The 14,574-nt window shown below is 36.7% G+C and overlaps 1 protein-coding gene across 1 annotated transcript in view; it reads left to right on the forward strand.

Annotated features, from left to right (window-relative positions):
• The window catches only part of CEP83 (centrosomal protein 83), a 101,018-nt gene that overhangs the window by 80,941 nt on the left and 5,503 nt on the right, over positions 1-14,574 (forward strand). The window contains exons 11-13 of the mRNA XM_081129088.1: positions 2,514-2,589; positions 5,060-5,217; positions 5,618-5,747. Coding sequence (XP_080985214.1) covers positions 2,514-2,589; positions 5,060-5,217; positions 5,618-5,747 — 364 coding nt within the window. The remainder of the gene's footprint in view (positions 1-2,513; positions 2,590-5,059; positions 5,218-5,617; positions 5,748-14,574) is intronic.

Raw genomic sequence — 14,574 nt, forward strand, 5'->3', positions numbered from 1 at the left:
TTTGTACTGTTCCTTCTTCCAGCCTGTTAGCCTTGTTCCCTTGCCTCTCACCGAAACTCTGTCCGCTGCGCTCTCACTTGTACCTGAGCCAAGACTTCTGGATGTGAATTCTTCCCGACTTCATGCTCTGAGAGTTTCTGTGTCTTCATCCTGTCCACTTCTGCTTCTGTGAAGATACTCTTTCTCCTTTTGCTTCCCAAGTGTATAATGTTCTCTCCCACCCCCTTTGTTTGCTCTGTAGTTTTACCTCATCAGTTACCCTCTTCGCTTACAATCTTAGATTCTCTACCTCAGACTTATTTTGTCTCAGGGTCCAGTTCAAATTGCATTTTTCTTATGTAGCCTCTACGGGTCTACTAATGAGAGTTATTGTACTTTTATCTGTACTTTGTACTTCTAAGAATTACTTTATTTTGAATTATTGTAATACACTTTGAATATTCAAACCTTCTAATCAGGAAATACTGTACTTTATTCCTAAATCTGTAGCACTGTGAAGTAATAGCTATCTGTTTTGAACTCTTTTGTTACTATGATTTAAGACTATTGAATGTATTCCTAAATCCTGATCATTTCTATTAAAGTTACTTTCTATTTCTTTTAAATTCCATTATCCTGTAGAATCCTAACTGTAATGATCTTAAATTAAACCGTGGACTAATTTTCTTCTTTTAAAAAAAAAAATCTTGTATCAGTTGTAAATTGTAACCCAGCACTGCTTTGGCAAAGAGAACTGAAGAGAACTTTGTGTATCATTTCTTATATTCCACCATTGTCTCACTGAAAGTCCTTTTGTGTCTCACTGAAAGTCCCATGCTCTTTACCATTGGTTTCTTTGGCTTCAGTTTTTGTATGTAGAATTTAATTGTTTCTCTTTATATCTACATAACTTATTTAGAAAGCATTTAGGCTGCAAATGCTTGCTTAACTGGGTATTGTTTCATTGATTTATCAAGTATATCCAAAATCTCAACCAGAGCTAAAATAATTTGGGGCCTGACTTTTTTAACTCTTTGCCTGAGCTAGGACTAACAGTTTTTTCTCTATTTTCATCTTCACAATTTTGTAGAAAGACACTTTATTAACTTATAACATAAGCATGAAGTTAATAAAATCCATAAACATTTAAGGGGAGAAATGCACCGAAAGTTTGAGAGTAATAATATAGGTAATATTATCAAATAAAGAGTATGACTGGTACTGTCAAAGGAGCAAAGGAAGAGCAAAACTAGCCCTCTTCCTTAGATCCATTGTTTCTGCCATTTGTGTGTAAATATCCCAGAAAGCATTGGGTCTAATGGTTTTTTCCATGTCATATTGTCCAATCATCTTACGTACTTAAACATCTAATCCAGGATTTGGGTTATTTCATTCAGTCCATTGACAAACATTTATTGAATTCTTATTAGTGTTTAAAGCACAGCCCTAGGCCTTTGAGAATGTTGTCTTCTCAATCAGTTCTAGTTGGGTTATTAAATGCTAATAACGCCAAACTAGAAATAATAAGTGTCAAGTATATTTGAGATAAGTGTTTGAAGGGTTTTAAAAATGGAGAGGTTGAGGGTCTATCCTTCAGACCTAATTAGCATAAAGTCTTTCTCATGAGGTTAGTCGTTTGGTCATCAGAGATGCTCTGTACTTTAGAGTTGTCAGAACATACTCCTTTCGAAGAGGATACAAATTGGGTGTTTATTCATCTCAGGGATGAAAACTCATAGAATACAGTTTGTTGTCCTGTACTAGATAGTTTTTTAAAAAAACAGTATAATTGCCACATAATGGAGTGGGAGGGGGGCACTAACTTGGGTGTTGGAAGACCTGGGTCCTTTCTTGATTTGGCTGCTCGATAGCCATGTGATTTGGACTTTGTTAAGCCTTGCTCTTTTTACCTATGAAATTGGAATAATAAAGATGATTCTGCTTATGCTCATATATTTATTATGAGAAATTACTACAATGAAAATTGGCCCACTTTAATTAAAAGCAGTTATGACATGTGGTAGGCCTTAAGGATACATTTTGGAGCTCCCTAGCCTGGTAGAAAGTGAAATAGCAGTGTACCTGGAAGCATTTGGTAAATTGTCAAGTGCTGTATGGTATAAAGTGGCTTTTCCTGAACTAGATTACCTTCTGATGCCTTAGCCACACGTTATGCACTCTTCCTCCAAAGACCATTTGCTCAGGCTGTTCCTATGTTTATCAAAATCCTGCCCATCAGATTTTAATCTCCAGGTAGTTTTCTCTCGTCTTCCTAGACAGACCTGATTTCTCATCTTCTCTATGTCCATAGTTAGATTTTTTTCATAGCAAAAAGTAGAAATTCATGTTAAATTTTAATTATATATGAACCCAACTTGGCTGCCTGAAGTTGAAATTGTTATTATTTTATCTTCCAGTTTTCACAGTACAATGCCTGGTGTTAATACGGGTACTTAGTGAAATGATTATATAATTCAGTGAAATATGTGAACTGTGGATCCTTAATAATGTCTTTCGTTGGGTTTGATTTTCAGGTTAAAACTTCAACAACAGATTGTGAATATTGAAAATGCAGAGAAAGAGAAAAATGAAAATTCTGACCTGAAACAGGTATGATTTTAGCAAACATTTTTAGCTTTATTTTTTTTAAGTGCTTTTTTAAATCTGTGTTTTGAATCTTTGTTGGAATTTTATATATCAGTATTCTGAAAACCTAATCACTACAATTGATGATGTATTGATGAACTTGATATGTGAAGATAAAATGTTTAAACCTCTTGCCCAGCCAGGCGTGGCTCAGTGGTTGAGCATCGACCTAGGATCCAGGAGATCAGGGTTCGATTCCCGGTCAGGGCACATGCCCCGGTTGTGGGCTGCAGCCGATCAATGACTCTCTCATCATTGATGTTTCTATCTCTCTCTCTCCCTCTCCCTTTCTCTCTCTGAAATCAATAAAGATATATTAAAAAAAAAAATCTCAAAACTTAAAAAAAGTTTAAACCTCTTTAAACTCTAGTAAGAGTCTTTTTTTTAAATCCTCACCTGAGGATATTTTTTCCTTTGCTTTTTCAGAGAGAGTGGAAGGGGGCGAGGAAGAGAGAGAGAAAGAGAAAGAGAGAGAAACATCAGTGTGAGAGAGACACATCGACTGGCTGCCTCCCGCACAGACCCTGACGGGGGTGAGCCTGCAGCCAAGGTACATGCCCTTAGTTGGAATTGAACCCGGGACCCTTCATTCCATAGGCCAACTCTCTAACACTGAGCCAGACTGGCTAGGGTGCTAGTAAGCGTCTTTTAATACTTAACTGCTGTTTTTCTTAAGGTATTTATATGCTGTGGCCCATGATGAATTTTTTAAAATTAGTTTAAAGGATAGTATTCTGATATTTTGAGTATTGAAAATTGATTAGAAAGATCATCTGGTCTTTAAGAAACTTGTGTGATTGACTTGTAACTTTACATTTCTTATTTCAGGAGCTATTTCTTATATCCCTTTGAAATCTAAGAGTTATACCATGGAAGGAAATTTATATTTTAAAGTTACTTGGGTTCAGGAAAGATTTATATGTGCAAAACATTGAAAAGTGTTCTTTACTGAATTCTGTGTTCTTTTTTGTTTAAAATGTTTTTCCCCCTTTAAATTGTGAATTAGTGAGGATTCCATTTTTAGGATTTATATTTACGTGCTAGCCAGCATTGCTTTGCATGTGCTGTTACGGTTTCTAAGTCTCAACTAGGAGGGCATAATGTTGTTACTCTGAGGAAGTTATCTGTGTCATTGGTGTTGGGCTTTCTGTCATCTGGGAGATAAAGGCTGCTTGTTCAGTCAGCTGCAGTACAGATTTAATATTTACAACTCTGGTTAAAAAAAAGACCTGATAGTTCTTCATGGAGAATTCATTCTAAAATAGAAATCTGAGACATACCATTTTACGTTATTCTGCTGACAACTGCTCTTTGGACTTATACAGGCCTATCTTATTTGGAAATGATGGGATTATCTCCTGTTTAATTTATTGCATAAAGAACCTGGTTTCTTTTGACTCTTATAATCAGTCCTTTAATCCCAAAGCTCTTGATTCTCTGCTTCCAAACTTCTCTCAGAGAATGGCTAAGAGAGTTTAAAACAAAGTGAAAGAAAAATGAGGACTTGTGATGGAAGTAGGTGTAAATGTATCCCAAGTCAAGATTATTTGGATATAACTTAAAAGCATTGTGAGTCTTCCTAGCCTGTTAATTTGTAACTAGATAGTTATAGGCATACCTAGAGATTTGAGGGTTCCGCTTCAGACCACCACAATAAAGCGAATATTGCAATAAAGTGAGTCAGAATCTTTTTGCTGGTGGAGGATCTTGCCTTCAATTTGTAAAAAAAAACCATGCAATATCTGTGAGGCGTAATAGAGCAAAACACAATAAAACGAGGCATGCGTGTAACTACTTTTCATGGGCAAAAGTACTCCCGGTAAAGGTAAGATAGGAAGAAGCCTGAGCGACATTTCATGGTTTGATAAATGGTTCTGGAGGCCACACAGTCCCTGCCACTTACTGGGTTTCTCAGAGTATCTTTCTTTTACCCAACACTGGGTGCTTAGGAATTACTGAAAAACAATATGAGAGTGATCTTTTCTGTTTTATGATTCCTGGCTGCTCAGAAAGTAAAAGCCCTAGAAGGGTTGCTGATCACAGAGAACATGGAGCGGGAGAGGGAGAACGGAACGATGTCCTTAGCAGCTTTCCCAGCTGACATGCTTTTAAAACCTGTTCTTTCTTAGGAGGCTAGAAGTCCAATAGGAGGCTCTCTCTCTCTAATAGGTGGATTGTCTTTTCTCACCTCTCTGTTCTCTAATACTGTCTCCCCACTCAGAGGCCGACTGAGGAAGATGGGTCTTGATTGTCTCTGGTTATATTAAGAAATGATCCTGTGCTAATGGAACCTAATGCTGCTATTTATCATTTCATTTCAGGGTGTCAAGGGCACATCAGTTGGGTGGGGCTTTTGTGAGAGAAGATGCTCTATCTCTCTTACTTTCTACTAAATTTGTTTAGTAGCCTTAACATTTCTTTCTTCTCTCTTAAGCAAATCAGTAGTTTGCAGATCCAAGTGACCTCACTTACACAGTCAGAGAATGAATTGCTGAATTCAAACCAAATGCTGAAGGAAATGGTGGAGAGGTTAAAACAGGAGTGCCGAAATTTAAGAAGCCACGCTGAAAAAGCACAACTGGAAGTGGAAAAGTAGAGTTGGTTTTTTTGTTTGTTTGTTTTATGTACAACTATTTCTTTTTTTTCTGCTATATTATATATATTTATTTCAAAGATGATTTCATGTTGAATGTTACAAATACCTTTGACAGTGTACAGTGGCCTGAGGTAATCCACTTTATATTAACAGAGAATGAGGGTTATGGTCTTTTAAATTCTTTAAAAATAAAGTCTTTTAAAATTCTCCCTGACCACAGATTCTGAAAACCCTCAAAGAAAAACTTCTTTATTCATTGAGTAAACCAATACATTGTTTCACTTCAAATATCTAAATTTGTCTTCTGAATGCCACATAGGTAGTAAGTTTGATTTTAGTTGTGATGATATCTGTTTAAGAGTTAATACCCATGTTTTGTGTACATTCTTCTGGTAGGACTTTGGAAGAGAAACAGATACAGTGGCTGGAAGAGAAGCATAAGCTTCATGAACGTATCACAGACAGAGAAGAAAAGTATAATCGAGCTAAGGAGAAACTGCAGCGAGCTGCAATTGCCCAGAAAAAGGCAAGTGGTTCTTATGAGAGTGATATCTACAGAGTAAAAACATAATTAACTATTTTAGGAAAATAAAGTGTACAATTAAAACTGAGATTTTACTGGTGTGTTTGATACTTAAACATGACATTTTGCTTTCAGCCTTGCAGAGCTAAATTGGGAAAACCCAAACTGCTCAACAGATTTATTTCTAAATTTTGTGTACAGGTCAGTTTTTCAGAGCCGACATGCATTTTTTCAGACAGATTGTTTTTCAGTGATTAAGTTTCTAGACCAGCCCACACAAGTCTTATTTAACTCATTCTGCCTCTTTCAACTGTGCTTAACTAATACTTGTAACACTGCTTTTGTGGTTAAAATGCTCTTTTGTTTCCAACTCAGGAGTTAGGAGCAAGTGTCCTCTTGCCCCACAGGAGGGACTAGGGTGCCCCCTGGCTTCTGAAACAGCCATGATAGGTCCCATAGGCAGGACCCTTTGAAGCTTCACTTCTTCGGGCCTCTTCCCCAGAATCTAATGACTTTGTTTTCTTATAAATAGTCCAGGGCATCCTGGAAATAATGCAGTCAGATGATTCACCGAAGGCAGTGGTTTTCAACCTTTTTTCTACTTCACCAGACTGAAAGGAGTGTAGCATGGCCCCTGTCAGTAACCATGACTCACTGTGGCAGTGATTCAGCAGCTGTTTTCAGCAAAGTTGGTGCATGTGTGTTAGAGGTGGGGGGAGGCTGTATTAAAAAAGAATCCTACAAATGATTTGTTATGTCTCCATTTGATAAGTTCCCTTAGTCGTGGCATTGGCTTAGGGGAGGTAAGAAGGTCTGAGATGAGAGTAAGGTGCATGTAGGCATAGCCGTACCAGTATCTGAATGTCAGAAATGTTAGCGATTCACATTTGCGTAAGAGAAGAAAACTGTACATTATTTACATATTTTGATTTGGAAGCCCAAGCACACAGTTCCCAGTCAACTATTTATGTATTAGATAATAACTGCCAAATGCCTCCTGATAGAGCAACAACATGAGAAGTGTAAAAGTTATTACTTCCCTATGTTCGTGATTTCTGAATATTGCTTTTTTCTTCCCATAATGCTAAAAGTACCATAACATTAAGATTAGAAAGCAGCATTTAGCCTGGCCGGGCGTGGCTCAGTGGTTGAGCATCGACCTGGGATCCAGGTGATCGGGGTTCGATACCGGGTCAGGGCACATGCCCAGGTTGCGATCAGTGACTCTCTCATCATTGATGTTTCTATCTCTCTCTCTCCCTCTCCTTTCCTCTCTGAAATCAATAAAGATATATTTTTTTTTAAAAAAGAAAGCATTTACAATGGGAATTCTAGGGTTTTATAGTCAAATATAAAGACTTGTGTTGTTTTTCCCTGTGAATATCACTTTTCTTTCTTTCAGGCTGTGTAAGTACTGAGCATCGTATGTGTATTGCTGGAATTTCAGTGAAGTTCCTTATGGCTTGGGATGATCTTAGAAAGTCTTCTTATGCTCTCGTGTACTGTTTGAAGCCTAGAAGCCTCTGAAGCCAGATGTTAGGTGGAAATCACTAGAAATTAGAAGAGCTGATTTGATCTTTCACAGAGAAATTTTTGTGTTGAGGATTTAGAGATAAGTGTCTTAGAGATCAGATTATAATTGTTGAGGTTAGTTTGGGTTGACTTCTTTTGGAGCAAAAGTGACATCCAGTGGTGAGAGAGATTATCAACTAATCACAGGTAAACCAGAAAGGAAGGAGGAGGTGATATTTTAAGAAACCTGCATAGTAACCCTTTCATTAATATTGTGACTTAGGATGAATTATTTTTCTACTAAATAGCTGCCAAATGACGGTGTGAACATAGTAAATATCAATTTCACTTTTCAAAATGTGATGTGTGGATTATGATTTGAAGTCATAGAAATTGTTAAGCTTAATTGAGTGAATAATTGACCCAGAGCTGTTCTACCACGTGGGACACTGCCCTAAAGTCTGATAGCGCTAAGTAGGTATAATTTTAGGGCTGAGAGTTTACCACTGAGATCGTTTTTACAGATGAGAAAACTAAAGTGGTAGGGAGCCAAGATCATTTGCCTGCTAGAATCATTGCCATGACTAAAACCTACATCTTCCTATTCTCAATCCTGTGCTCTTTGCACTGTTACTCTTTTAATTTCCCACTTTCTTTGATTCCAATTACTTTACTGTTTTTCTCTTTATTGTATCCATAATACACATGAGCGTTATTTTCTGTGGCAGAAAAATCACTAGAAAAATAATTTCTTTATCTCAAACCCTATAATGCTTCTACATGAAAGTTTTGGCTATAAGATGAAACAAATATAATTCATAACAGTGCAACAGATTTTTTGGGTTCTTTAAATGACACAAATCATAACTTCCTTATGCACTAATACTAAAACAAGTCACAAAATATTAACCCCAAGGCAGAAATAATAATCTTTAGAGTTACTTTCCCGCGAGAGGTTCTTATAACTGGGGAATAGCAGCTTTATTTCCCTCCAGGCTTGATAAGATGGCTCACTGTTCATGGTTCTAGCCTTCTGAGCACAAAGCTCATGTCATTTCTGGTAAGTGTCTTTCGGTAGAGTCTTTGGGTAATGATATTTGCTGTGTTGATTTGTTCAGAAAAGCTTGACCAGGTCTCTTGAGTTGGGAGGCTCTCTGTGAGTGATGACTGCTCTGTCTTTTCTCTACACATTGTTGAAGTGTGAGTGTGAAGAGTTATCTCTTGATAGGAGCACAGTGAGTTGTGCTTTTCCTTTTGAGGCACTTGAAGTGCCAACTTTTTACTTTTATTCTAAGGTATATCTCTCTGAAATAATTCTCGGTTAGATACTGTTATGAATTAAAAAAAAAATTTGCCATAGTCTTGAAGTTGTAAAATATCTATTGACTGTGTTGTGCTGCCTAGTATTATGCTGAGGGGAAAATAAAACCCATGTTTGACTCCTGTCCTTGATGACCATACATATAATCTAATGGGGAAATGAGACAATATGCAATACCTAAAGAATACTATTAATTACTCCCAGGTGATATGTGTGCACACAAAAGTTTCAGAACTAGTGTGCCAGAGAGAAGAAAGCTTGAAGACAGAGGGCCAGTTAGGAAGCTATTACAATAAACAAAATGAGGTAAGAAGTCTGGAATTTGGGCTCAGGGGTATAGGAGTGAAGGTGAAGGGTGACTTCCAGAAGTATTCTGAGGGGGAAAAAGTTATAACATACAGTGCTAAATAAGAAGAAAGAGAAGAAAACAAGTATTTTAGCTATGAGAGGGTACAATTAGAGTTGTCATAACGGAATTAAGAGTACGTGTCAATTGAGTAGAAAGAGAAGATACATTAGACTAAACATGTAAGGGGAGATTCCAGGATGGCAGCAGATTGAGCAGAAGCTACACTGACACTCTCCCAGGACCAAACTGGAATTACAACTAAAATAGAGAAAAACCATCCTGAATAATAAACTGAAGACTAGCTGGAGAGCACCCTCATAACCAGGGAGGAAAAGTGGAGACCGCACAGTGACCTGTGGGAAGTGCGAGGCGCAAGAGGGCTGGCTGGGCTCCCACAGGCAGCAGCTGAAGGTCTGGAGGGTATCAGCTGCAGGTGGTTCCCACTGAGGACTCTGGGGTCTAAATCCCAAACTGGGCTTTCCAGCCCACAGCACCAAAACTGAGAAAGGCGCCCACATAACATCTGGCTGTGAAAAGCAGCCAGATTTCTGTCTGCCAGGGAGAGACAGCTGGAAATTCAGGCACCCTCTTAAAGGGCCAACACAAAGTTTCCTGTGCAGCCACTCACCTTGGGCTCCAGTGGAGGGAGGACGGGGTGGACTGGGGCTATGTGAGGAGAATCCAGGGGTGCTGGCTCAGGATAAAGCTCAGAGATACGGTACCCCTCTGGATTCATGTGCTGAGTCATTCTCCCATACTGCAGAGGATATCTTTCTCTGGCAGACATTTACCATCCAAGCAGCTTTGCCTGGGGGGGGGGGGGGGCACCCTGTGGAGTTTCTATAGCCTGAGACTCATTAAGAGACTGAATAACAATCAGCCTCTGGGTGCTTTGAGTCTGCCTGATCTGCTTCTGGACCCAGAATATGCGTAGCCTTTGCAAGTATTGAAACACAGCTTCAGATCATCTTGGCCCTTGTAATTAGATCATTTATCCATATTGATAGTGTTCCTAGCTGCCTGCAAAACAAATGTAAATCTACTTTAAGGGAAAATAACATTGTAGGCTTCAAGTTACTGTATTTTCCCAATTTTTTATATGTAATGCCCAGCTCTAAATAAAAAAGATACCACCATGCTCCTCTTAGAATGGCGAAAATCCAAAACACTGACAGTATTAAATACTGACAAGTATATGGAACAAGAGAAATTCTCATTCATTGCTGGTGGGATTGCAAAATGGTACAGCCATTTTGGAAGACACTTGGGCAATTCTTACAAAACTAAACATAGTCTTACCATACAATCCAGCCATGCTCCTAGGTATTCAAGTTAGTTGAAAACTTATGGTCACATGAAAAAAACTGCACACAAATGTTTATAGCAACTTTATTCATTAGAAGCAAACAAGGTGTCCTTCAGTAGGTGAATCGATAAAAATAATTCTTGCTATATCATTCAATGGAATATTATTTAGTGATAAAAAAAAAAAAAAAAGCTGTCAAGCAAGCCATACAAAGACATGGAGGAACCTTGAATGTATGTTGCTAAATGAAAGAAGCCAATCTAAAAAGACTACATTCTATATGATTTCAACTATATGAAATTTTGGAATAGCCAAAACTATCAAGACAGTAAAAGGAAATTAGTAGTTGCCAGGGATTGTGGTAGGTGGAGAGTAAGGACAAATAGGTAGAGTGCAGAGAGTTTTTAGGGCAGTAAAATTATTCTGTATGATACTGTAATAGTGGGTACAGGACATTATGCATTTGACAAAACCTATAGAACTGTATACAACACAGTGAAATGTAATGTAAACTATGTACTTTAGTTAATAATAATGTATCAATGCTGGTTCATCAATTTTAACAAATGTACCACACCAATATAAGATACTAATAGGGGAAACTGAGTGATGAGAGAGAATATATGGGACCTCTAATTCATGTTAAATTTTAATGTAAACCAAAAATGGGTCTGTTAATAATAATAAAAACCACATGGCAAAAATAAGATAACATCAAAAATCAAGAGACGTAAGAACCAACATAAACAGAAACAACCCTGCCCCCAGTGAGATCCATCCAGGTACAGACTTTAAAGTTACCACATTGTATATGCTCAGAAATAAAAGGAAAGCTCGAGAATTGTACCAGAAAATTGGACACCAGTAAAAAAAATGACAAGTTTAGAACTAAAAAAACACACAACTGAATTATGAACTCAGTAGATAGATTTAACAGCAGGCATCATCATCGAGATATGAGCAGAAATCAATGAAACAAACTATGTAGTAGACAAATTTTTTTATTTTTTTAAATATCTTTATTGATTTCGGAGAGGAAGGGAGAGGGAGAGGGAGAGAGAAGAACATCAGTGATGAGAGAGTTGTCATTGATCAACTGCCTCCTGCATGCCCCCAACTGGGGATGGAGCCGGCAACCTGGGCATGTGCTGCGACCGTGAATCGAAGCACGATCTGTATCCTAGGTCAATGCTCAGCTGCCAAGCCACACCGAGCCAGGCTTGACAAAATTTTTAAATGCTAAGAGTTGATTCTTTTTTTTTAAGATTGATAAAATTGGTAAAGTTGATTCTTCCCAAACTCCCCAGAAGATAGGTAGGTAAGTGTATAGGTACGTAAGTAGATAAAACAGTATCGTGAATGAAAAAAGGATCACTATATATCTTATAAATATTAAAACAAAAAGGATATAGAAACAACTATGCTAGTTAATGATGCAGTTTAGATGAAATGAACAAATTCCTTAAAGAACATCTTAACAAAACTAATACAAGAAGAATTAGAAAATGTAAATAGCCCTATATCTGCTAAGAAATGGAATCATTAATACTTTCCAGAGCGAAAATATCTGGTTCATTTGGCTTCCCTGATAAATTCTTCCAAATACTTAAGGAAAAAATAATCCCCACTTATTTTATGAGGTTAGAACCCAATATAATCATAATAAGGAAAGAATTACATCACAAATGTAGATGTAAAAATCTTAAATATTAGCAAACTGAATCCAGTGATATATGAAAATTTAGGATTTATTCTAGTATTATAAGGTGGCTTAACATTCAAAATTGATCAGTGTGATTCAACACCCTAACAGAACAAATAACTATTGTGATCACCTTAATAAACACAAAAAAACAATTTGGCAAAATTTAACATTCATTCATGATAAAAACTCTTACCAAATAGGAATAGAAGGGATATTTGTATCTATGAACATCATACTTATTGATTAAATATTCATTTCCTTCCCGCACCCACCCAAGTTCAGGAACAAGGCAAGAATGTTCACTGTAACTGTTTTGTTCAACACTTTATTGGAAGTTCTAGCTAGTGTAATAAGCCATTAAAAAGAGATAAAATACATAAAATTGGGAAAAAGGAAGTGAAATTGTCATTCAATAGATGACATGGTTATATATGAGTAATATTACAAATCTGTCAAACTACTAAAATTGATCTGTGCTATTTAAAAATTGCTGGGAAAAGGTCAGGTAACAAACATCAGTTATCTTTTATGGTTATCCTATTTACTTTATTATTTTTAACAGTTCTATAAAAACTAAATTTAAGTACTCATGAATAATATTATTATGCTTGCTGTCTTAGGCTATTACAGGGCACAAGAATTTTTTTGAGATTTATGATATATTAGTTTCAGTTGTACAGCATAGTGAGTCAATATTTGTATATACAGAAGCTACTGGATTTTTGGTAGGGTTACATCAAATATAAACCCATCATCAAGTTGAAAATATCAAAAGTCAAAATTGCATTTAATACACTACATTAGCCTACAGTTGGGTAAAATCATCTAACACAAAGCCTATTTTGTAATAAAGTGTTGAATATCTCATGTAATTTATTTTGTGTATTGCATTTGCACCATTATAAAGTTGAAAAATCATAAACCATCAAATCATAAATCAAATACAGTCAGGGACTGTGTTGTGCAATGATCACAAGAAGTCTAGTTAGCATTCATTGCCACATGTAGTTACATTTTTTTCTTCTTGCGATGAGAACTTCTAAGATCCACTCTTAGCAACTTTCAAATACAGTGTTATTGACCATACTCACCATGCCGTACATTACTTCCTTATGCCTTATTTTATAACTGGAAGTTTGTACTTTTTGACCCCCTTCACCCATTCACACACCCTTCACCCTCCACCCCTGCCTCTGGCAACCACCAGTCTGTTTTCTGTATCAGTGAGTTTGGGTTTCTTTTGTTTTGTTTTGTTTTAGATACCACAACACATGAAATTATATGGTATTTTCTCTTTCTCTTTCTGGCTTATCTCACTTAGCATGATGCCCTCAAGGTCCATCGGTGTTGTTTAGAATGGCAAGATTTTTTTAATTGCTGAATAATACACTCCATTTGTGTGTGTGTGTGTGTGTGTGTGTGTGTGTGCACGTGCGCTCGTGTATCTCACATTTTCTTTACTCATCTATTGATAAACATTGAGGTTGCTTCTGTTTCTTGGCTGTTATAAAAATGTTGCAGTGAAATGGTAGTACATGTATCTTTTTTGAGTTAGTGTTTTGTTTTCTTCAGATAAATACCCAGAAGTGGAATTGCTGGAGCATATGTTAATTCAGTATTTAATTTTTTTAAACCTTCATACTGTTTTCCATAGTGGCTTCACCAGTTTACATTCCCACCACCAGCGCACACGTATTCCCTTTTCCCCACATTCTCGCCAACACTTGTTATTTATTGTCTTTTTGATACTAGCCATTCTGACAGATGTGAGGTGATATCTCACGTGGTTTTGATTTGCATTTCCCTGGTGATTGTTACCTTTCTTCACATATAAAACAATTTAAAAATAAGATATTTACCATTTATACTAGCATAAAAAAGCCCAAAATACTTAGGAACAAATTAGTGAAAGACGTGCAAGACTTCTACATTGAAAACTACAAATGCTGCTAAGAAAAATTAAAGAAGGCTAGATTTAAAAAAAACAGCTTCATGATTTGGAAGAGTCAGTATTATTAAGAGGCCAGTTCTTCCCAAATTAATCTGTAGATTGAATGTAATCCTAATCAAAATCTCAGCATTGTTCTTTGTGGAAATTGGAAAATAGATCATAAAATTCGTATGAAAGTACCAAGGACTAGAATAACTGAGGCAACTGGAATAACAACAAAGCTGGAGCAGTTACACTATTGATAGTAAGACTTACCATAAGCTACAATAATTAAGACAGTGTGGCACTGGCGTAACGATAGACAGACTGATGAATAGGACACAGAGACCACGAGAATATGAGCACCTGTTGTACCGCAAAGTACCGTTGCTGAGTCAGCTAGCCTTACTAGATTAAAAATGGGCCATAAGATTTCGGTATAAGTCAAGATTTCTTAAACGACATAAAAAGCATTAGCCATAAAAGATAGGGTTGATAATTTGGATTTTATTAAATTTAAGGAATTAAAAAAAAAAATGATACTCTTAAGAGTAAGAAAATATCACAGACTGGGAGAAATTCAGTCTGTAGTGCATACAGGGTGGGGCAAAGTAGATTTATAGTTGTTCATATGGGAAATAATACAATAATTAATAAATAATAATACAAGGATAAACTTGCATACTCACAGCTATAAACCTACTTTT

The sequence above is a fragment of the Miniopterus schreibersii genome, assembly GCF_964146895.1.
Source record: "Miniopterus schreibersii genome assembly, chromosome: 2".
Taxonomy (NCBI): Eukaryota; Metazoa; Chordata; class Mammalia; order Chiroptera; family Miniopteridae; genus Miniopterus; species Miniopterus schreibersii.